Below are 23888 nucleotides of genomic sequence, written 5' to 3'. Positions count from 1 at the left end.
TGAGCTGTCACTGAGGTTACCCGCGGCCACCGCTGCATCCACCGCTGGATCCAGTGACAGCGGGTAACCTCAGTGACAGCGGCTGTCTTCATTAGCTGCGTGGAGGTGACCGGAGCGGCTGTGTCTTCTGCAGCTCCGGTCACCTCCATGCAGCAGCGCTGGATGCGACGCTGGAGGACTGTGGAGTACGCCGGACAAGGAGGGCTTTTTGGGGCAGATTAAATTGGTGAACCAGGGAATGTGTTTGTGTGTTTTATTTCTAATAAAGGATTTTTTCGGGCGTGTGTTTATTTACTGTAATTTACAGATTAATCATGGAGGGTGTCTCATAGACGCCTGACATGATTAATCTAGGACTTATTGGCAGCTATGGGCTGCCAATAACTCCTTATTACCCCGATTTGCCAACGCACCAGGGCAAATCGGGAAGAGCCGGGTACAGTCCCAGAACTGTCGCATATAATGTATGCGGCAATTCTGGGCGGCTGTTGGCTGATATTGTTAGGCTGGGGGGCTCCCCATAACGTGGAGCTCCCCATCCTGAGAATACCAGCCTTCAGCCGTATGGCTTTATCTGGCTGGTTTTAAAATTGGGGGGGACCGCACGCCGTTTTTTTTAAATTATTTAATTATTTATTTCACTACACAGTATAGACACGCCCACCGGCTGCTGTGATTGGGTGCAGTGTGACACCTGTCACTCAGCGTGGGGGCGTGTCTCACTGTAACCAATCATAGGCGCCGGTGGGCGGGGAAAGCAGGGAATAGGAGATTGTTTAATGGGCGGCCGGCTTTTTCAAAAAAGTAAAAGCCGCCGCAGCAGTGTGAATGCCGTGCAGCGCCGGGGATCGGTGAGTATGAGAGAGGGCTGCTCAATTCACTTACTCAGGAGTTTAGCGGTCACCGGTGAGTCTTCACTGGTGACCGCTAATCAGGACACGACACAGACAGAGCCGCAGCATGACAATGAAGTCGGGTGAGGTTCACCCGAGTTCATTCTGACAGTGCGGCTCTGTCTGTGTCTGCTGTGAACTACCATTCACCTCTGCTACATGGCTGTCTGTGGCTGCTGTCAGCGGTCATGTAGCAGAGCTGAATGGCAGATGCCATAGTAAAAACGCATCCCTACACATTACACACGCTTGTCAAGACAATAAATAAAAAAAAAGGGTGCCCAATGCATACGTCACAGAACACATGATCTAAAGGATCGCACACAAAATTGATCAATTTAACATAGGCTACTAACGCTCGTGTGACAGCAAATGAACGACCTACGTGCAATCTCATTAGATCGCATATGCGACCTGGGCGTGTCACATCGCATACGAGATCGCATACCTAATTGTAAGGTGTAAAGCTGGCTTAACAGGCGCAGGTGGATCCGCGATCCACCCGTGCCTGCTGGCCACTTACATCGCACTGTCAAAATGTAACAGTGACTTTTTTTTTTTTCTTTTTTTTTTTTTTGCTCCAGTGGGTATCGCACATTTTTTTGCCGCCTCCATCGGATGCACCATGACATGATCACGGGGAGACGATGGTTGCCATGTTAGCATGATGACCCCTGACGCAACTATAACTTCTTTCCAGTGAGAGCAGACAGAGCACTGGCTGTAACAATAATGCAGCACTTCTACTGATCAGAGCTGTGCAGCTCTGATCAGTAGAAATGGATCAGCGATCAGACTACTGATCCATAAAGTCCCCTGGAGGAGTGGTAAAATAAATTAAATAAATGTGAAAAAATTTAAATGTCAAAAAATTAAAAAAATTCAAATCATACCCTTTTGCCCCATTGAAAATAAAACCAGTAAAAAAAAAATACATATTTATTGCCGCATTCAGAAATGCCCAGTCTATCAAAATATAAAATCAATTAATCTGATCGGTACACGATGCGGTGAGAAATTTTCCAAACGCCAAAATTAAAGTTCTTGATCACTGCAATAAATTAAAAAAATAAATATAATAGCATGCAATCAAATCTGCAAAAAAAATGGTATAATTAAAAAGTCAGCTCAAGATGCAAATAATAAGCAATCACTGAGCACCAGATCCTGAAAAATGGGAATGCTACAGGTCTCAGAAAATGGCACAAAAAGCAATTTATCTGGTAAAACTAATTATTTCATTCAAAAGTACAACTCGTCCTGCAAAAAATAAGCCCTCATATGGCAAGATTGACAGGAAAAAAAAAAAAAAAAAACAGAAAATCGCCCGGGGGTGGAGGGGTTAAACACTAATTGTTACAATGTATCTCCCAGCATCAAACTGTCACTGATATGGCTTTTACCAGCAGAGAGGGATAAAGTGGCAGTCGCCCCATGCCTGTCCCCATCTTTGTTTTTATACTGATTTCTTCCTTCCAGGTGAAGATCGCCTACATAAACTTCCTCAATCACTGCTACGTAGATACAGAAGTGGAAATGAAAGAGATTTACACCAGTAACCACATGTGGAAACTCTTTGAGAATTTCCTGGTTGACATCTGCAGGGTGAGATATAAAAAAAAAAAAAGTGTTAACGCTTCTTGGCTAATACTCGCAGTTGTCAGCCAGCCTAAACATCGCACCTCTGTGCTCATGTTGCAGGTTTGTAACAGCACCAGTGACCGGAAGCACGCGGACGCGGTGCTGGAGCGATACGTAACGGAGACGGTGATGAGCATCGTGAACACTTTCTTCAGTTCACCGTTCTCGGACCAAAGCACAACGCTGCAGGTACACGAGGAGTTAATGGATTTCATGTCATCCGGTCACTGACTCAATGTCTTAAAAGGGTTGTTCAGTCTTCAGAACTGTGCTGCCTTCTGGCTGATAGTTTGGGACCAGTGGTATTTGTTGCGCTGCTGACCAGCATTGGAAGAGTGGTGGGTATTGAGGCTGCATGAATCCAGCGTTCTGGCCATGTTCAGAGCAGCGCTTACAAGCACTTTCCTAGAAATCTTGTAAGCACTGCATTTTAAGCAGCAGAAGGCATTGAGGCTGCATGAATCCAGCAATCTCCAGAGCAGTGCTTACAAGCTCTATAGGAAAGGGCTTGTAAACGCTGCACTCCTTGTCCAGAAAAATGTGCATCGCTAACAAAGGACATAAGCAGGAATTAATCCTTCCATCCATGAATGCTCCATTTTCAATAAGCATTGTGTGCATTAGATTTCTGAAATTTGTTTTTGCTGGTACTTTAAAGAGCAGCTATTTAATTTTCAAAAAAACACTGTATAAATTAGGCCTCTGTTTCAGGAAATTCAGACGTACATTAGCTGCAATGACCATATTGTGACACCAACCTTTGCATTGTAGCATCTAAAAAAAAAAGTCACAAATTCTGTAAGCTGTGTACAGTGACCCCTGCTGGGGGATGATGTTACTGCACTCCTGGGTCAGAAATGATACAATGTAACCAAAGAAAAGCGTGTATGGCATACGACAGTAAGGTCAAGTCAAGTTCCCACAATCCGGTTTTAGTGATTTGTTGTGTAGGTTTCAAAAAACTCCTCTTAGGCCTTGTGCGCACACTGAGTTTTTCCTGCAAAATTGGTGCAGTTTTTGTACACAAGCTTCATGCACTCCTTGCCCAGCAAAGTCTATGAGAAATCCAAAATGCTGTGCGCACGTTGCTTCTTTTTTCCATAGCTTTTGCTGCAGATTTTCTGCAGCAAAAAGTAGCATATGGCTTCTTTTCTGCAGGTCCCTGCGTTTTTCCGTGTTTTTGCCTGTGACCATGTTTTAGAGAAAAAAAAAAATGCAGGGAAAAACCACACCAAAACCGCATGCGTTTTTGATTGTTTTTCGACCGGAGGTGCATTTGTTGCTGAAGGAACATAACTTTTGTGTGCGCACAGGGCCTTACAGTTCCAACAAAGTGTAATCCTTATTGTATGTATTTGGTCCCTCTGCCCCTTCCCCATATATTTTTGCCTTTGGTAGCTCTATATAATTTATATCCTAAAATGTTCCTTGATGTAACAGATTCAGGGTTAGAAAACAATTATGCGGTTTAAAAGGTAATGGTCGTTATTAGTGTTGAGCGAGTACTTGACTATTCGTCCTCGCTATGCTGTTAGCGAGTACTGTCCGCTACTCGCATATTCGTTACGAGTAGCGGGCGCAATGTAAGTCAATGGGAAATACTCGCTAAGTAGCGAGTAACCGGAAAGCCATACTTTTTGTGTAAGTGAATAGTACAGCATTCGGGTTACTCGCTACTTAACGAGTATTTCCCATTTGATTTACATTGCGCCCGCTACTCGTAATGAATATGCGAGTAGCGGACAGTACTCGCTTAACACTAGTCCATTATTCTGGTGGCTTCGTTTCAAACCCGCCTGCTCATTTTATAGTTGAAAGTAGAAAACCCCTAGCAAAAATGATGGACTCTCCTGGCTCTGAGGAGGTTCATTCAGTTTTTTTACGTTTTTGTTTAAAAAAAAAAAAAAAAAAAGACATGGCACAAAATTAGTCATTTTCAAATGGCAACTTTCTGGCTTTAAGAAACACACTAAAAAAAAAAAAAAAAAATCATGAAAACATAATGTGCAGCCAGTAACGGTTACTTTTCAAGACCAAACAGGGGGAAAAAAATTATGTAATCGCTCAATTATGAGGAAAAAATTATGGTATGAAAAACAAAAAAAACCACTCCAATAAATCACTAGTCTCTTGTCGCACCACCTCTGGCTTTTAGAAAGGCTTGCAGTCTCTGAGGAAAGGCCTTAATGAGTGACATACAGCACTCTTCATCAATCTGGCTCCAACTTTCTCTGATTGCTGTTGCCAGATCGGCTTTGCAGGTTAGATCCTTGTCGTGGACCATTTTCTTCAACTTCCACCAAAGATTTTCAATTTGATTGAGATCCGGACTATTTGCAGGCCATGACATTGACCTTATGTGTCTTCTTTCAAGGAATGTTTTCAGTTTTTGCTCTATGGCAGGATGCATTATCATCTTGATAAATGATTTCATCATCCCCAAACATACTTTCAATTGATGGGATAAGAAAAGTGTCCAAAATTTCAATGTAAACTTGGGCATTTATTGAAGATGTAATGACAGCCATCTCCCCAGTGCCTTTACCTGACATGCAGCCCCATGTCATCAATGACTGGAAATTGACATGTTCTCTTCAGGCGGTCATCTTTATAAATCTCATTGGAACGACACCAAACAAACGTTCCAGCATCACCACCTTGCCCAATGCAGATTCGCAATTCATCACTGAATTTGACTTTTCATCCAGTCATCTATAGTCCACAATTGCGTTTCCTTAGCCCATTGTAACCTTGTTTGTTTTTTTTCTGTTTAGGTGTTAATGATGGCTTTTGTTTAGCTTTTCTGTATGTAAATCTCATTTCCTTTAGGTGGTTTCTTACAGTTTGGTCACACATTGACTCCAGTTTCCTCCCATTCGTTCCTCATTTGTTTTTTTTTTTTGTTTTTTTGTTTTTTTGTGAATTTCATATTTTGGGGACATATTGCTTTGTTTCCTGTCTTGACGCTTTACTTCCTTGGTCTACCAGTATGTTTGCCTTTAACAACCTTCCAATGTTGTCTGAATTTGGTCCAGATTTTAGACACAGCTGACTGTGAACAACCAACATCTTTTGTAACATTGCGTGATTTACCCTCAAGAGTTTGATAATCCTCTCCTTTGTTTCAATTGGCATCTCTCGTGATGGAGCCATGATTCATGTCAGTCCACTTGGTGCAACAGCTCTCCAAGGTGTGATCACTCCTTTTTAGATGCAGACTAACGAGCAGATCTTATGTGATGCAGATGTAAATTTTCAGTCCCAAAACTAACAGGGTAGTTCCATTATTTTTACCTCCGAATTGAGTGATTTCATAATTCCCCCCCCCCCCCCCCCCCGTTTGGTCTTGAAAAGTAACCATTACTGGCTAGCACATTGGGTTTTTTTTTGTTTTTTTTGTTTTTTTTGTGTTTCTTAAAGCCAGAAAGTTGCCATTTGAGATGACTTTGCTTTTTGTTTAAAAAAAAAAAATCAGACATGGCACAAAACTAAAACTAAACAACTGAAGGAACATCCTCCGAGCCAGGTGAGTCTATAAATTTTGCCAGGGCTTGTATTCTTAAAATTCAATGACATTCACTGAAAGCAAGCACAGATCGTAAAGTGAAGAATCTCTTGGTTTTAATCACTGCCCCCTCCAGCATGGGGCCCGAGCACCCCCATGTGGCCTCCAGCATGGGGCCCGAGCACCTGCTCACGTCGCTCCTTCTTCCCGGCGCTATGCTTCAGTCTTTGGCAGACACTTGATCGCATCGATTGTCGCACATGGTGACTGGAAGAAGGAGCCGGTGCTTTCCCTCCTCTGCCAATGTATTTACCGCTAATGGTTCCCAAGGATGCAGATAGTGGTGATATTGTGCAGGGGGGTTATAGTGCCGATCACTACTTTCAGCCGTCTGGCTGGTGGTCCGTGGAATGGACTGGAACAGTCAGATGCAGATTTGGCCCATGGGCCGTAGCTTGCCCGTTGTGACCTAGACAATTCTGTGCAATAAACAACCTGCGCTCCAGACTGATACATTGTAACAAACGTTCAGCCCAGGGAGATTGGTGTTACTAATTAATTTTTGCTCGGAGGATTGTGTAGACTCTTGCTTTTTTGGGAATGGGCATTATTTCTTAACCCCATGATTGCTGGATATAATTGAGCCCCTGGTCCTAGCACTATTGGGTTTAACTGCGGCACGGTGGCTCAGTGGTTAGCATTGCAGCCTTGCAGCACTGGGGTCCTGGGTTCTAGTCCACTAAGGACAACATCTGCAAGGAGTTTGTATGTTCTCCCCGTGTTTGCGTGGGTTTCCTCTGGGTACTCCGGTTTCCTCCCACACGCCAAAAACATACTAATAGGGAATTTAGATTAGCAACACTGTCCCCATTGGGGCTCAATGTATGTAAAGCGCTGTGGAATTAATATTGCTATGTAAGTGAATAAATATTATTCCTGCAAGCAGAGTTTAAGTTCACTAAAAAGTTAGACGTTTCCATTCTGCAGTGATGAAACATTGTTGTATATAATCCTATAAGGGCTGGCTTTGTTGTATATCTGCAGTTTTCTAATTAACGTGTTTTTGCTGCAGGCCTCAATGCTCGACAGACTGAAGGAGGTAAATGGGTGGAGGGTCACCCGGTGCACTGTGGGTGTTTAGCGTGGGTTTAGTATATACTTAATGTCCACACTTCGTATATAGAAGGTGTCGTCCACATAAAGCACAGGAACATGGTACCCCCTAACAGCTTATTGTATCCATTATTGCCATTAATCAGCATAGGAAGGTTAACCCCTGTGTTGCTGTGTCCCTTTTCCTCAGACCCGACAGCCGGTGTTTGTCCAGCTGCTGCAGGCCGTCTTCAGGGTCTACCACTGTTCCTGGCTCCTGGCCTCGCAGAAGGCGTCGATAGAAGCCTGCATCCGGGTGCTCTCAGATGTCGGTACGAAGAAATGTGGGTTGGGGTAAATCTGCGGTGGTTTTGGTGAAAGGGACTGTTCTCGGTTGGCAGAAGCAGTTTTCTTTTAGTGTTGGTAAATATTTTTACTATTTTTGTTTGTAAATATTTGATCTAGAATTTTTCTTCCTCTTCCCCCTGCAGCAAAGAGCCGCGCCATCGCCATTCCCGTAGATCTAGACAGTCAGGTGAACAACCTATTCCTGAAGAGTCATAACATTGTGCAGAAGACGGCCATGAACTGGCGGATGTCGGTGCGGAACGCGGCCCGGCGGGACTCTGTGCTGGCTGCGTCCCGGGACTACCGGAATATCATCGAGCGGCTGCAGGTGAGAAATGGAGGATACTGTTCTGTTTTATGCTAGAAAGACCGAGGTTGGGTCGCAGACAGTGGTCCGGGACCAGAGGAGTTGGGGACCGGTGGCAGTGACATTGGCCAAGGGTGTGACGGACATAGTCTTGGAGGACTGTCAGCACCAGAAAGCCCAAAAGAACTGACCGGTACTGAGCACGACTGGGTACAGGACCTTAGGTCAGGAGCAGATTCAATGTCCTGGCAGTTAACCTGCAGAGGAAAGGGACCTTCAGGGACTTTCCCAGGGAGCTCAGAGACTGAGGGCATCAGCACACTGCAGGGGACAGGGTTTTCCAGAAAAAGCAACCCACTGAAGTCCCAAGTGCCAGCCCTTAGGAGCAAGACGTCACTTAAAGACTGAAGAACGGGACCTTACAGCTTCAAGCTATAGGGACCCACACGGGACGCAAAACTGTGCACGGAGGCAGGCTCCGGATTACTATGCGACACCGGTGGGACCCCCCTCGGGTCACGATCCCGGATCCGAGCAGCCCAAAGCAGGATCCAAAGTGCAAAATTTAACAACAATGTTGCTGCTGTTATAAGGACTCTGCGTAATGTGGGGTCTCTTCCTCCTTAGGATATTGTCTCCTCCTTGGAGGATCGGCTGCGTCCTCTGGTTCAGGCCGAGCTTTCTGTACTGGTGGATGTTTTGCACAGACCGGAGCTCTTATTCCCGGAGAACACGGACGCCCGAAAAAAGTGTGAGAGCGGACAGTTCATCTGCAAGTGAGTCAAGGGCTTTGTTCTTTTTGGAAAGTATCTGATCAATAGGAAAATACCATTGTAATAGCAATGGTGCTGCCTGTAACTGGTGGTTTGAAGAGGGACGAATACTTACCGTATTTTTCGGATTATCAGACACCTTTTTTCCTCCCAAAAAATGTGGTAGGAAAGTGAGGGGTGCGCCTTTATAATCAGCATGTAGCTTACCGGGGGGTGGTGGAGAGAGTTAGCAGGAGGCAGGGTCATTGCTGCAGCGGCTGTGCAGGGTCTGTGGCGCCCCCAGAGTCTGCGTGTGCGCAGATGGCGTGCTCGGCTCAAGATCTCATCTGCACACGCGCTGCCTCCGGCCCACTGATCTCCCTGCAGCGGACTTAAGGAAAATGGCACCTGGCATGTGCGCAAATGACTTTTTTCGTCTTGTCATTTGAGCCGATTCCAGGCGCCATTTCATTGAAGCCTGCACCGCCAACAGAGCATCTGTGACACCTGTCACACCGCCCTGCTCCAAACAGCCAGCACAGCCCCCGCCGCAACCAGCATCGCCCTACTCCAGCACCCCCCTGCCTCCTGGGACCTTGCTCCACCATCGCTGCTGCCACCCTCCGGAAAGACACCACCGGAATATAAGACTGACTCCCCCACCCCCTTTTACAAAAAAAAACCCAAATCCTCTTAATTTGAGGTGCATCTTATAAAACCAAATAATAAATAAACGGTACTTTGTCCAACATATTTTACATTGAGTTGCATTTACTCCAAGAACATTCCTCTTGAAAAGCCCTTTTTCTTTCTTTCCCCTTCTTGCCCCTTCTTGCCTCTTTCTTTCTTTCTTTCTTTCTTTCTTTCTTTCTTTTTCTTTCCCCGTCTTGCCCCTTCTTGCCCCTTTTTTTCTTGCCCCTTCTTGCCCCTTTTTTCTTTCTTTCTTTGTTTCTTTCCCTTCTCGCCCCTTTTCTTCTTTCTTTCTTTCTTTCTTTCTTTTTCCTTTTCTTTCCTTTTCTTTCCCCTTTTCTTTCCCCTTTTCTTCCCCTTTTCTTTCCCCTTTTCTTTCCCCTTTTCTTTCCCCTTTTCTTTCCCCTTTTCTTTCCCTTTTCTTTCCCCTTTTCTTTCCCCTTTTCTTTCCCCTTTTCTTTCCCCTTTTCTTTCCCCTTTTCTTCCCCTTTTCTTTCCCCTTTTCTTTCCCCTTTTCTTTCCCCTTTTCTTTCCCTTTTCTTTCCCCTTTTCTTTCCCCTTTTCTTTCCCCTTTTCTTTCCCCTTTTCTTTCCCCTTTTCTTTCCCCTTTTCTTTCCCCTTTTCTTTCCCCTTTTCTTTCCCCTTTTCTTTCCCCTTTTCTTTCCCCTTTTCTTTCCCCTTTTCTTTCCCCTTTTCTTTCCCCTTTTCTTTCCCCTTTTCTTTCCCCTTTTCTTTCCCCTTTTCTTTCCCCTTTTCTTTCCCCTTTTCTTTCCCCTTTTCTTTCCCCTTTTCTTTCCCCTTTTCTTTCCCCTTTTCTTTCCCCTTTTCTTTCCCCTTTTCTTTCCCCTTTTCTTTCCCCTTTTCTTTCCCCTTTTCTTTCCCCTTTTCTTTCCCCTTTTCTTTCCCCTTTTCTTTCCCCTTTTCTTTCCCCTTTTCTTTCCCCTTTTCTTTCCCCTTTTCTTTCCCCTTTTCTTTCCCCTTTTCTTTCCCCTTTTCTTTCCCCTTTTCTTTCCCCTTTTCTTTCCCCTTTTCTTTCCCCTTTTCTTTCCCCTTTTCTTTCCCCTTTTCTTTCCCCTTTTCTTTCCCCTTTTCTTTCCCCTTTTCTTTCCCCTTTTCTTTCCCCTTTTCTTTCCCCTTTTCTTTCCCCTTTTCTTTCCCCTTTTCTTTCCCCTTTTCTTTCCCCTTTTCTTTCCCCTTTTCTTTCCCCTTTTCTTTCCCCTTTTCTTTCCCCTTTTCTTTCCCCTTTTCTTTCCCCTTTTCTTTCCCCTTTTCTTTCCCCTTTTCTTTCCCCTTTTCTTTCCCCTTTTCTTTCCCCTTTTCTTTCCCCTTTTCTTTCCCCTTTTCTTTCCCCTTTTCTTTCCCCTTTTCTTTCCCCTTTTCTTTCCCCTTTTCTTTCCCCTTTTCTTTCCCCTTTTCTTTCCCCTTTTCTTTCCCCTTTTCTTTCCCCTTTTCTTTCCCCTTTTCTTTCCCCTTTTCTTTCCCCTTTTCTTTCCCCTTTTCTTTCCCCTTTTCTTTCCCCTTTTCTTTCCCCTTTTCTTTCCCCTTTTCTTTCCCCTTTTCTTTCCCCTTTTCTTTCCCCTTTTCTTTCCCCTTTTCTTTCCCCTTTTCTTTCCCCTTTTCTTTCCCCTTTTCTTTCCCCTTTTCTTTCCCCTTTTCTTTCCCCTTTTCTTTCCCCTTTTCTTTCCCCTTTTCTTTCCCCTTTTCTTTCCCCTTTTCTTTCCCCTTTTCTTTCCCCTTTTCTTTCCCCTTTTCTTTCCCCTTTTCTTTCCCCTTTTCTTTCCCCTTTTCTTTCCCCTTTTCTTTCCCCTTTTCTTTCCCCTTTTCTTTCCCCTTTTCTTTCCCCTTTTCTTTCCCCTTTTCTTTCCCCTTTTCTTTCCCCTTTTCTTTCCCCTTTTCTTTCCCCTTTTCTTTCCCCTTTTCTTTCCCCTTTTCTTTCCCCTTTTCTTTCCCCTTTTCTTTCCCCTTTTCTTTCCCCTTTTCTTTCCCCTTTTCTTTCCCCTTTTCTTTCCCCTTTTCTTTCCCCTTTTCTTGCTTTCCCAGATTTATTTTATTTATTTTTTTTATTTCTAAGGTTAATTCGGCACACCAAACAACTTCTGGAAGAAAACGAGGAGAAGCTTTGTATTAAAGTCCTGCAGACTTTAAGGGAGATGATGGCAAAAGATCGTGGCTATGGGGACAAGGTAGGAATATGCTCCTAGTTATCGCTGCTACAGGTAACCCTACTCTTCTGCTGTGGAACTGTCGCCTCTATATAACCAGATATGGCCACATGGTGGCAGTGCTGCATTACCTGTGACCAAAGCTGGCTGGTTGTAGTCCAGTATAATGGTGAACGCAGGGGAAATCCTTGTGTTTTTTTTCAAAGTGTTTCTCCTTTTTTTTTTTTTTTTTTTTTTGTTTATTTTCTTAAAGGGCTTGTTGCCTTAGAGCCAATAACAATTTGTAAGTGAACATCCTGATGCAACCTATATTGCTTCCTCAGGGTCAGCTGTTTATAAAATTGGAATTGCTGGGGGTTTGTTTTTTTTTTTTGTTTTTTTTTATTTATCTAAAAGTCCAAGCATTCTCTGCCTGTTTATTGAAGTTTCATAGAAGAGAAAAACCTCTTTTCCTTCCAAACCTTTCAATGCCTGTCGTTACTTTACTCAATTGTGTGAGTTGCAATACCGCACACAGCCTGAGGATTGGTGTGGCGCTGTTTGGTGGGTTTTTTTTTTTTTTTTGGAGTAAATCAGCCAAGTTTTTACAATCTTGCAAATTTGTTAAAACAAGCAGGGTATGCTAGGACTTAGTTTTTCTCCTGTGCACATGAGGCAGCCTAATCCCCTGCTCTCTGCTCTCTTGCAGCTTATATCCATTGAAGCACTGGAAAATTCTGAGGTTTTCACCTATTTGTTTATGCCCCCTACACACCCACCCCCAATGTCCCTCCCTAACTTCTCCGAAAAAGCTAAGTGGTGCAGCTTCATCATACACTTCTCACAAAAAGTTAGGGATCTTTGGCTTTCAGTTGAAATTTGATGGGAAAAAGTAAAAAAAAAATTCACTCTCTAGTGATTTATCAAGAAAGTCAGGCATTTAAGTAAAACCTTGAAGTGGTGACTTCCCAATCTCAAACTTATTGGGGGGGGGGGGGAAGCAATCAGTGTTGGATATACCCCCCCCCCCCCCACACTGTCAATAACTTGTCTTGTGGCCTTGAGCATCAACTACAGCTGACGACGCCTCCTGTTGGTCACAAATGGAGTTATTGTCTGCGGAGGCCAGCATCCCACTCCTTGATGGCCAGCCCTCAGGTTACTGAGGTTCTGGGGTACAGAGTTACGGTCTTTAGACGGCGACGCAGCTGATTCCATAGGTTTTCTATGTGGTTCAGGTCTGTAGACAGTGCAGCTGCTCCATTTGAGGTTCCCCAGTCTCCAGCAGCCGTTCCCTAATGAAGCGACCTCGATGAGATGGAGCATTTTCCTCCATGAAGATGCCATTAGGCCTGTGTTGCTCATGTAGAGGCACAATCACTGGATTATTGATGTTGTTCCAGTAGTCAGGGCTGTCACTGTACAGTCAGTGTAGGGCAGTTCTGTATTTTAGACACACCGGCCACACTGTAACGCCACCACCACCAAAGGCTCGTCTGGTGATAAGTGGCTGATGCATAGCACTCGTCTTGACGTGTCCATCGTTGGTGTCCATTTCTGCTCAGTGTGAATCGACTTTAATTGGTGAACAGCACTGAAGCCACTGGTCCCTCGTCCAGCATAATGACGTCTGTGCCTTGATCAGTTACCTTGCAGGTCGTCTAGCACACAGACCATGCTGATGTAAACAGTTTGTAATGGTCTGACAGGAGACTTTGGTGCCTCTCACCTCTTTTTAAATGTGCCTGGAGTTGTGAAATTTTTCACAATGAAGCGGTCATCGTTGTGGGATGTGGCCAAAGGACGTCCACTTTTCTGCCTTTCTGTGACTCTTCCAGTCTCTCTGTATCTCTGTTGCAACCTGCTGGTGACACTCCAAGCTCAGTAGCCACTTCTATCTGAAAAAAATCCTGCTTGAAGCTTCACAATGGTGCAGTCGTGCTGATCAATTGCAAGGTGTCGTCTTGGTCTCATGATGAACAGGACTGATTAATTATCAATTCTAATTGAACCCCAAAATTTATTGGGCGATTAATGGCTCAAACACCTGTTGTGAATTTTGCCATTAAGCTCCTTGTTAGGGACCAGCAAATTGTGAAAAAAGTCCTGAATCATTGAACAGTTGGACGTGTGCAATCAAATGTTTAGAGAAGGTCAGGTGAACTTAGTGGGCATTATAGGATCATCCAGAAATTTCACCCGAAAGCCAAATATCTCTGACCTTTTGAGTAGTGTATAATGAGCTGTCGCCGCAGTCTGTGGGTCGTGTGCTTGTCTTGTGATGTTGTGGAGCTTTTTCTAGTCTTGTGACGTCAGTTAAAAGAACGATCTGCCCCCCCCACCCCCCACCCCCCACCACCATACTCTCCTCCATTATTTAATCTGTGTATCTGTAGAGGAATGAGCTCAAATTAAACTGCTTAAGAGGCTCCATGAGATCGGCAGCTGCACCTCATATTCTATAAAGTATTTAATTCTTACTTTTTTCTTCTATGAATTGTAACAAATGAATTGTAACAAATGAAGGTAAGGGGCAGTGCTTCTTAGAATAATCTCCTCCTCTAAGGGCTTTTCTAGGGTGGCTTTTATTAGGGTGTCATCTTGGTACGTTTTCACCCATTAGGTGACTCTCTGCCTTCGCTGCCATTATTGCCCATGTGATACCTGGTAAACTGTTCTCTTCCTATTGGTTCACAGACGAGGACTAGTGCACCCCGGGCCCATCCCCCACCACCAACTGGTAACAACGCCGCCATGTCTTCTTCTCTCTAAATTTGCAGACACCTGAACAATCAGGATCTTGGTTGACCCTTAGACCCAGTGATTCATCCTCGGTAAACCAGTCTCTTCTCTGCTGTGCACTGGAGATCAGTGGGTGATGAGTTTCTGGCGGCCGGTTGGTAGTTCTTGTAGGTGACTCATGGATAAGATGTTTGCTGTCCTGGATACTGTTGTATTGCTCTGGGAGCAGCCCTGCTACTCGCTGATGTCACCGGAGGTTCTTGTCCTCCTTTATAACATAATAGCTGGTTGTCTGGTGACGGCCACTGATCCCCTCCTTGCTTCTGTGATCATCCATGGTCTCAGACTTGACCCTTCTTGACCCCAGTAGACGACCATGGTCACCTACACTTACTGCCGTGAGCTAACTTGTGGTCCAGGCTTGTAGCACCAGCGTAGACGTCATTTGCAGGAGTGTAAAATCCGATAACCATGAATGATTGTGGTTTCTCCACTCTCAGGACTTTTTCGGATCACCTTGAACTGGGTTGTAGGGAAACATTATAATCTTACTGGACTAATTATGTGGTTATTACAAAAAGGCTCCAGTCGGGATGGGCACAAATCTAGGGCTATGTTGCCACTGTGCAGTCATTTCAAGTGGTTCCTCCATCTAGAATGTCTCAGCCTCAGATGTAACAGAACATGGAGGTGCAGGAACAGGGAAGATCTCTTATATGCACTGCACCAAACCCATCATCGCAAAGCATCACTGTCCAATATATAAGCAGTTTAATTTCAGAAAACGTAACCGACACGTTAGTGGCTTCCATTCCTATTTGTCAAATCCTCCCTGACCCAACGTCCCCTCCCCAACCATCCACATCACCAAACTAAAACCCTCATTAATATCCAAAATCATCTGCTGAATGTCCCCTCCAGAAATTCAAAGAGCAATCCCAGTCTGATCTGCAAACCATCTATGTACAGCAAAGTATAATAGAAGTCTTATTCTTGTACATAGGGGGCAGTATTATAGTAGTTATATTCTTGTACATAGGGGGCAGTATTATAGTAGCTATAATCTTGTACATAGGGGGCAGTATTATAGTAGTTATATTCTTGTACATAGGGGGCAGTATTATAGTAGTTATATTCTTGTACATAGGGGGCAGTATTATAGTAGTTATATTCTTGTACATAGGGGCAGTATTATAGTAGTTATATTCTTGTACGTAGGGGGCAGTATTATAGTAGTTATATTCTTGTACATAGGGGGCAGTATTATAGTAGTTATATTCTTGTATATAGGGGCAGTATTATAGTAGTTATATTCTTGTATATAGGTGCAGTATTATAGTAGTTATATTCTTGTACATAGGGGGCAGTATTATAGTAGTTATATTCTTGTATATAGGTGCAGTATTATAGTAGTTATATTCTTGTATATAGGTGCAGTATTATAGTAGTTATATTCTTGTACATAGGGGGCAGTATTATAGTAGTTATATTCTTGTACATAGGGGCAGTATTATAGTAGTTATATTCTTGTACATAGGAGGCAGTATTATAGTAGTTATATTCTTGTATATAGGTGCAGTATTATAGTAGTTATATTCTTGTACATAGGGGGCAGTATTATAGTAGCTATATTCTTGTACATAGGGGCAGTATTATAGTAGTTATATTCTTGTACATAGGAGGCAGTATTATAGTAGTTATATTCTTGTATATAGGTGCAGTATTATAGTAGTTATATTCTTGTACATAGGGGGCAGTATTATAGTAGCTATATTCTTGTACATAGGGGGCAGTATTATAGTAGTTATATTCTTGTACATAGGGGGCAGTATTATAGTAGTTATATTCTTGTACATAGGGGCAGTATTATAGTAGTTATATTAAGAGATGATCAGTAGTGACTGGAATTGCCCTTTTTAAATGTATCCTGTGCACTCCTCCTCTTTACAGCTTGGGGGTGACTTTTAGAAGGGGGCCCGGTGTGTCTCCCAGTATCTCGGTGTTGGGTTGGCTTGGAGGGGGGGTTGATGACCTGCAGCCTCTATGGGCCCCTACACGCTGGTGTGATCCGGCCGGGCTGTGATGTCGATCACACATTGTAACCCCTCTGTCTGTTTTTAGACTTCTATCAAGGGATTTGAGTGTCAGGACAGGTGTGAATAAATATAGGACGGAACTTCGGCCCATTTAAAGGGACAGAGGGGAGGTGTTCACCGAGCAGCGTTCATGGAAGATTAAACTTTATGGGAACTTGCTGTATTTCCCTTTTTTTCCCTCTCTTAGCCTTCTGGCCGCAGTTTGTAATCTTGGGAAACCGGATGCAGAGACCTTAATGTGTTTTTTTGTTTTTCCTTTGGTTAATGGAGTTAGCTTGAGTCTGTGTTTCCCGTGGCAGAGAGCACTTGGCGCAGTTGTGACCGTGGGTTGGAAATGGTAATGCATTACCCAGGGACCTAATGTGTAACGTTTCCTAATGTTCAGGAAAACTCAATAATTTTTCATTAATGACACTGTAATAAAGATCAAACCCCGGGAGGTCTGTACGTTTTCAATTTCTGCAAGCATCCCCCCCCCCTAATTAAAATCTCGGCCTCCTTTTTTCCTTCTTAAAGGGCCGGCTCGGCGGTTAAAGTTCACCCTCCTGGCGGCTCTGCACACGTGTTTGGTGTTTGTTGCTCCGTTGCACTTTTATGCCTCATTGATGTCACAGGTTCCTAGTAAATATTGCTTCACCTTCCATGATGGGAAATAAGGGGGCAAAGTCTCACAGAATGCGTCCTCTAAAGGCTCCATATAAATACTTGAGGGCAGCCGGTTTTTATTTGCCAATTTCTTCATAGGTGACTAAATGAGGAGGCGTGCTGTGCCTCAAGCCTCACACATTTCTCCAGACCTTAGTCTCCATTGTGTGATTTAGACATGTCGGGGTCTCACTTTTGCAGCAAAATGTAATTTAAAGGGGCACCATCCCATTTTACATATTTAAAAGGCACGTTTATATCCCAGGAGCATTGTGAATGCTGCTCTGGATGTGACTGGAGCATGAGTCCTGAACAGTCCTTGGAGCTTTTTCTTTTTTGCAGGAGTTGGTCTCCATTAGGGGGGTGCAATCTTCTGCCAAAGACATTTTCTAGTGTATTCCGGGCTGTTTCAGGCTTTATACTCCAGTCACATCCAAAGCTGCATTCACAACACTGGAAGTCCAGACAATGAAGTCTTATAAATTGCAGGGCTTAAACAATGCCCTGTTGTGCCCGTGCCATCTGTAGGCCTGAACGCAGCTTTGAATGTGACTAGAATATTAATACAACTTCTTAAAACTTTTTTATTAACTAATAATATTGCTGGGGTTTTTTGTTTTTTTTAGAATTTAATACTTGTGTATGCAATAGAATTTTCATGATTTGTATTTTATCATATATAGATATATAGATAGATGTAGATATGGAGATATAGATAAATATTTGTATATAAAATATATAAGTACTGTAAATACCAACCATAAATGTATGTTTTATGATTGATGTTTTATGATTTTTTTTAATTTTTATTAAAAAAATATTATAAATTCGTGTGTGTGTATATGTGTGTGTGTGTGTGTGTGTGTGTGTGTGTGTATATGTATGTATATATATATATATATATATATATATATATATATATATATATATATATCACATCATAAAACATACATTTAGGATTAGTATTTTATTAAAAATATTTTATATATTTTTATATACAAATATGTTTATAAAAACAAAAATATTTTATTCATATACTATATTTAATTTTTTTGTGGGGTCTCCCATCAGCTGTGACCCTGACCACCCTGGTCTTCCCCTGCTATCTTGGCCATGTCCACTAGAGGCAGCGCTCAATCTTCTTGCGGCTTTTGATGTTTTCCCAGACCTGACCCTATTACATAACTCTGCTTTTCCTGGAATCGGCCGCACTGCGGTGACCTTCAGTGCTAATTACCAATAAACACTCAGTCTATAGGGGAGCGCTCAGCCATTGCCGGGCAAATGCCTCAATCATGAGTGATCGGTCATGAACTTGGTGCATGCACCTGCCTTTCAGGATAGTAGGAAAGCTGGGGCATTTTTTTTTTTTTTATTGCTGATGCATTAGATGTAATTTACAGATCTGCTCTGCACGCCGGTCAGGTGCCTGCAGTGTAACTCCTAATCCCATCGTTCTCTGCTGATGAGAGTTGTAGTTGGCCCCTTGCCAGGACAGAGACGTGCAGATTCTCGCAGCGAAGTTCCGGTGGGTGAAACCTTGCTTGGCACTGATGCGGTTTCTACCCACGATTGATCCCTCGGAGGTCCAGATGTTCCTTTCCCACCCTATTCTGTGGAAGGGACTTTCCTGCTGATTCACAATTTAACCCATTCCTTTCTGCACTGCAACCCACCCACTGCCCTCCCGTTTTAAAATGGACTTTTTTTTTGTCTAGGAAAAGGGAACAATTAAAGTTTTAACAATTATTTGCTCTTTTTCATCCATGTGTCCTAATAATGCTGACGCAGGGACGGTCGTTGGGAACTTTACTGACTGTTGGCAGCCGCACCAGTTTGGCACATTCCCCACTCCCCTGCTTTGCTCTCGTTTCTTTTGGCAGAGCTCCTCATTCTTCTAGTCACATGTTATCTTTTTATTTATTTTATTTTTATTTTTTTTCTCCTATCCTGGGAAAATGGGCATTGGGAGGTGAAATATCAATATATTTGATTTTTATTATGTGTGTGTGTGTGTATATATGTATATATGTATATATGTGTGTATATATATATATATATATATATATATATATATATATATATATATATATATATATATATATATATATATATATATATATATATATATATATATATATATATATATATATATATATAATATGACGCACATTTATATTAGATTTTTTTTTTTTTCATTTTGTTTCTCATGAAGTGATTAGTTTTCCCGGTGATCGCCTTCGCTGTGACCTTCTTGCATCACCGCTCGCATTCCTGTCTGATCTCGTTCCTTAGATTTGCGGTGAATTCCTGCATCCTGTCTCCAGGTCTTTACGCTCTTCCTATTCGTGGGGCTTTCCAAAATTCCCTGCCTCCTGCTCACCAGCTCTGCCCTGTCTGATGTGCAGCCCCCATGTAACCGTAACACGGGGTGTTCAGTAATTCGGTAAATTAACCACAGGAACCCAAATCTATTTTTAGAGAAATCTGATGAATATCACAGCCTGAGATGAGCAATGATCAGGATGGCCTGCAGCTGCCCCCTCTCCCCAGCAGCTGTCTGAGCTTGTTACAATGTATCACTGGTAACCAGTCTCTTCCTTGGAAGCGGAACCTGACAACTCCATAGCAACCAGTCTTTCTCGGGAATATTAACAGATATCGTTGGGGCAAGAATTCTTGGGAAATAAGCGTTTAATGCATCACCAGATGGTAGACTTAAAGGGGAACCCCGTCTGTGGGGCAGTATTTGGGATTGTGCAGCCCCTGCTCTGGTGGGCACATACAGGGAGAGTGCACTGGATTACAGGTGAATTTCCCCTCCATCTCCACCCCCTCCATTATCTCATAGGCATCACTTTAGGGTCCTCCCGGGGTCTTAATTTGTACATCTGCTCTCTGTACAGTCCCAGGACCCTGTCCAGGTCCAGCCGCTGCGGCAGCTGGCAGGATATCAGGCGGGTACGTATGGCCATTACCTGCTCGTCGTCGGTGATGGTGGTGGTCGTCCTGTCTGTGTTGGTGTTTAGATTGTTCCTTGGGGTCATGTTGTGCAGATTATTCCCTTTTCCGAGTGATTTGGCTGTGTTACCCCCATATCTGCGGAGAGATCTTGGTCCGTGCACCCTTGTTGGTAGGTCAGGGGATGCCGACTGGAGTCTGGGCTAGTCTGTAGGGTCTGGCACATGCCCCATCTGGGTGCCATCACTTATGCAATGGCTGCCGTTGCTTCCCACAGGGTGAAGCCCTTCGAGTAATTTTGGTCAACCGTTACTATGGGAACATCCGGCATGGCGGACGCCGAGAAAGTCTTACCATCTATGGGAACGGTCCTGGAGGAGGTGGTAAATCCGGCAGTGGAGGTAAGGTGTTTATTGGGGGGGGAGCAGTTGGTATTTTGACCATTTTTATCCTGGGTTATCTGTTTATAGTCTGCGTTTCTCCCGGAGCCTCTGCAGGATCGGTGAGCCTCAGCCGAGGAGAGATGAGCTTGGCCGACGTTCAGTGCCATCTGGATAAAGAAGGGGCATCTGATCTAGTGATCGACCTGATCATGAACGCCACCAGTGACCGGGTCTTCCATGAAAGCATCCTCCTTGCAATCGCCCTGCTGGAGGGAGGCAACACAACCATTCAGGTCAGACAGGACCTTGTCTTTTTATTCTCCTTATATAGACAGGATTCTCTACTCAATTCCCATCCAAAGCTGCAAGTCATACTTCACTGCTCTGCTGCGCCCACCACCTAGTGTGGCTCCTGCTCTGCTGGTGTCGTCTCCCCTTCCCTGTGAGGCTGTGGCCCCTGCTCTGCTGGCGCTTTCCCCCTTCCAGTGTGGCCCCTGCTCTGCTGGCGCTTTCCCCCTTCCAGTGTGGCCCCTGCTCTGCTGGCGCTTTCCCCCTTCCAGTGTGGCCCCTGCTCTGCTGGCGCTTTCCCCCTTCCAGTGTGGCCCCTGCTCTGCTGGCGCCTTTCCCCTTCCAGTGTGGCCCCTGCTGTGCTGGCGCCTTTCCCCCTCCAGTGTGGCCCCTGCTGTGCTGGCGCCTTTCCCCCTCCAGTGTGGCCCCTGCTGTGCTGGCGCCTTTCCCCCTCCAGTGTGGCCCCTGCTGTGCTGGCGCCTTTCCCCCTCCAGTGTGGCCCCTGCTGTGCTGGCGCCTTTCCCCCTCCAGTGTGGCCCCTGCTGTGCTGGCGCCTTTCCCCCTCCAGTGTGGCCCCTGCTGTGCTGGCGCCTTTCCCCCTCCAGTGTGGCCCCTGCTGTGCTGGTGCGTTTCCCATCCCTCCAGTGTGGTCCCTGCTGTGCTGGTGCGTTTCCCATCCCTCCAGTGTGGCCCCTGCTGCGTTTCCCATCCCTCCAGTATGGTCCCTGCTGTGCTGGTGCGTTTCCCATCCCTCCAGTGTGGCCCCTGCTCTTACAGGGGGCAGCACAGCATATTCTGCACATCGTACTGGTAGAGGAGCTCTGGATGTGAGTAGAACAAGTGATCACTTTCTATAATCCGTATCCTCCTTTCTAACATAGGAGGAGTTGCAGCAAGCAGAGGTACTAGAATATCCAAATTGTTTGTAAAAGTCACAAAGATATAAACTTTCTTTAAATTTCCTTCTGTTAGAGCCCAGAGCCAAAATCTCGCCCTGCGGCTGCAATGTACCCTGTGCGATTGGTACAGATCTGTATTAATACTTTTAAGCCCCCATTTCTCCTGGTTCCAGGGGTCCTAGCAAGAGGGGCCGGGCGTCTAGGTGAGTGTGCACGCTCCACAGGCGGCAGCAGGAGGTTACATAAGGTCTATTTATATCTGCTGGCTGCGGGCAGGAGATTTAATGAGCTGCTGGCCTCATTCTCCCCCTGTGTCAGGCTGTGCTGCCTGCGTCAGAGCGCTGCAGTCAGGAACGGAGGCAGTTTCCATGGCGACTGTTATCCCCCCGGAGATCCTGGCAGCTTTGGATTTTCTGTTCCTGTTTATAGAGGTGTCTGGTATATTCCCTTCACCCTCCGTGCAGCTCCTCGCCAACCCAGACCCCCGCAGTCACACGACGAGGGGTGAATTAAGTCAGAAAGTTGCAGAACTTTTCCACTATGCAGCAATCGACTAAACCTTTTTTTTGCTTCTATTTTTTTTTTTTTTTTTCTTAAGGCCCTAAGGGCTGTGCTTGCAGTCACTGAATGGAAACATGCATATGTGCATGGTCTCCTCACCTGCTACATTGTATCAGTGCAGATTCCGGACGCCCCGCCGGCCCGTCCCCTGGACGCCCCGCCGGCCCGTCCCCTGGACGCCCCGCCGGCCCGTCCCCTGGACGCCCCGCCGGCCCGTCCCCTGGACGCCCCGCCGGCCCGTCCCCTGGACGCCCCGCCGGCCCGTCCCCTGGACGCCCCGCCGGCCCGTCCCCTGGACGCCCCGCCGGCCCGTCCCCTGGACGCCCCGCCGGCCCGTCCCCTGGACGCCCCGCCGGCCCGTCCCCTGGACGCCCCGCCGGCCCGTCCCCTGGACGCCCCGCCGGCCCGTCCCCTGGACGCCCCCGCCGGCCCGTCCCCTGGACGCCCCGCCGGCCCGTCCCCTGGACGCCCCGCCGGCCCGTCCCCTGGACGCCCCGCCGGCCCGTCCCCTGGACGCCCCGCCGGCCCGTCCCCTGGACGCCCCGCCGGCCCGTCCCCTGGACGCCCCGCCGGCCCGTCCCCTGGACGCCCCCGCCGGCCCGTCCCCTGGACGCCCCGCCGGCCCGTCCCCTGGACGCCCCGCCGGCCCGTCCCCTGGACGCCCCGCCGGCCCGTCCCCTGGACGCCCCGCCGGCCCGTCCCCTGGACGCCCCGCCGGCCCGTCCCCTGGACGCCCCGCCGGCCCGTCCCCTGGACGCCCCGCCGGCCCGTCCCCTGGACGCCCCGCCGGCCCGTCCCCTGGACGCCCCGCCGGCCCGTCCCCTGGACGCCCCGCCGGCCCGTCCCCTGGACGCCCCGCCGGCCCGTCCCCTGGACGCCCCGCCGGCCCGTCCCCTGGACGCCCCGCCGGCCCGTCCCCTGGACGCCCCGCCGGCCCGTCCCCTGGACGCCCCGCCGGCCCGTCCCCTGGACGCCCCGCCGGCCCGTCCCCTGGACGCCCCGCCGGCCCGTCCCCTGGACGCCCCGCCGGCCCGTCCCCTGGACGCCCCGCCGGCCCGTCCCCTGGACGCCCCGCCGGCCCGTCCCCTGGACGCCCCGCCGGCCCGTCCCCTGGACGCCCCGCCGGCCCGTCCCCTGGACGCCCCGCCGGCCCGTCCCCTGGACGCCCCGCCGGCCCGTCCCCTGGACGCCCCCGCCGGCCCGTCCCCTGGACGCCCCGCCGGCCCGTCCCCTGGACGCCCCGCCGGCCCGTCCCCTGGACGCCCCGCCGGCCCGTCCCCTGGACGCCCCGCCGGCCCGTCCCCTGGACGCCCCGCCGGCCCGTCCCCTGGACGCCCCGCCGGCCCGTCCCCTGGACGCCCCGCCGGCCCGTCCCCTGGACGCCCCGCCGGCCCGTCCCCTGGACGCCCCGCCGGCCCGTCCCCTGGACGCCCCGCCGGCCCGTCCCCTGGACGCCCCGCCGGCCCGTCCCCTGGACGCCCCGCCGGCCCGTCCCCTGGACGCCCCGCCGGCCCGTCCCCTGGACGCCCCGCCGGCCCGTCCCCTGGACGCCCCGCCGGCCCGTCCCCCTGGACGCCCCGCCGGCCCGTCCCCTGGACGCCCCGCCGGCCCGTCCCCTGGACGCCCCGCCGGCCCGTCCCCTGGACGCCCCGCCGGCCCGTCCCCTGGACGCCCCGCCGGCCCGTCCCCCTGGACATATTCAATATGATATTAGCAATCCCTGAGAAATATCTGCGTACGAGCCATGATTTGGAAAGGCTTGAATTGCAAAGTTTGCTTGATAAGACTCCTCTGTTCTATATAACCCCGTATATTGTGGATGGAAGGATCACACCATCATTCTGGGCCCCGCTGTCCTGGAACAGCCGACCGGAGGCTAGGTGCCGCCATACTGTCTTGGCACTCCATCGTTGTGGCTCTCCCACCGCCATAATGGATTGGTGG

The 23888-nt window shown here is 47.4% G+C and overlaps 1 protein-coding gene across 1 annotated transcript in view; it reads left to right on the top strand.

Moving 5' to 3' along the window:
• The window catches only part of ITPR1 (inositol 1,4,5-trisphosphate receptor type 1), a 120504-nt gene that overhangs the window by 90222 nt on the left and 6394 nt on the right, over positions 1-23888 (top strand). The window contains 13 exon segments of the mRNA XM_075322063.1: positions 2373-2498; positions 2595-2723; positions 7343-7463; positions 7623-7807; positions 8414-8562; positions 11300-11411; positions 12079-12111; positions 19759-19797; positions 19799-19813; positions 20091-20214; positions 20284-20489; positions 21457-21586; positions 21702-21887. Coding sequence (XP_075178178.1) covers positions 2373-2498; positions 2595-2723; positions 7343-7463; positions 7623-7807; positions 8414-8562; positions 11300-11411; positions 12079-12111; positions 19759-19797; positions 19799-19813; positions 20091-20214; positions 20284-20489; positions 21457-21586; positions 21702-21887 — 1555 coding nt within the window.

This window comes from Anomaloglossus baeobatrachus, chromosome 8, assembly GCF_048569485.1.
Source record: "Anomaloglossus baeobatrachus isolate aAnoBae1 chromosome 8, aAnoBae1.hap1, whole genome shotgun sequence".
NCBI lineage: Eukaryota > Metazoa > Chordata > Amphibia > Anura > Aromobatidae > Anomaloglossus > Anomaloglossus baeobatrachus.
The sequence above is the reverse complement of the archived record's forward strand: the minus strand, read 5'-3'. Positions and strand labels throughout refer to the sequence as shown.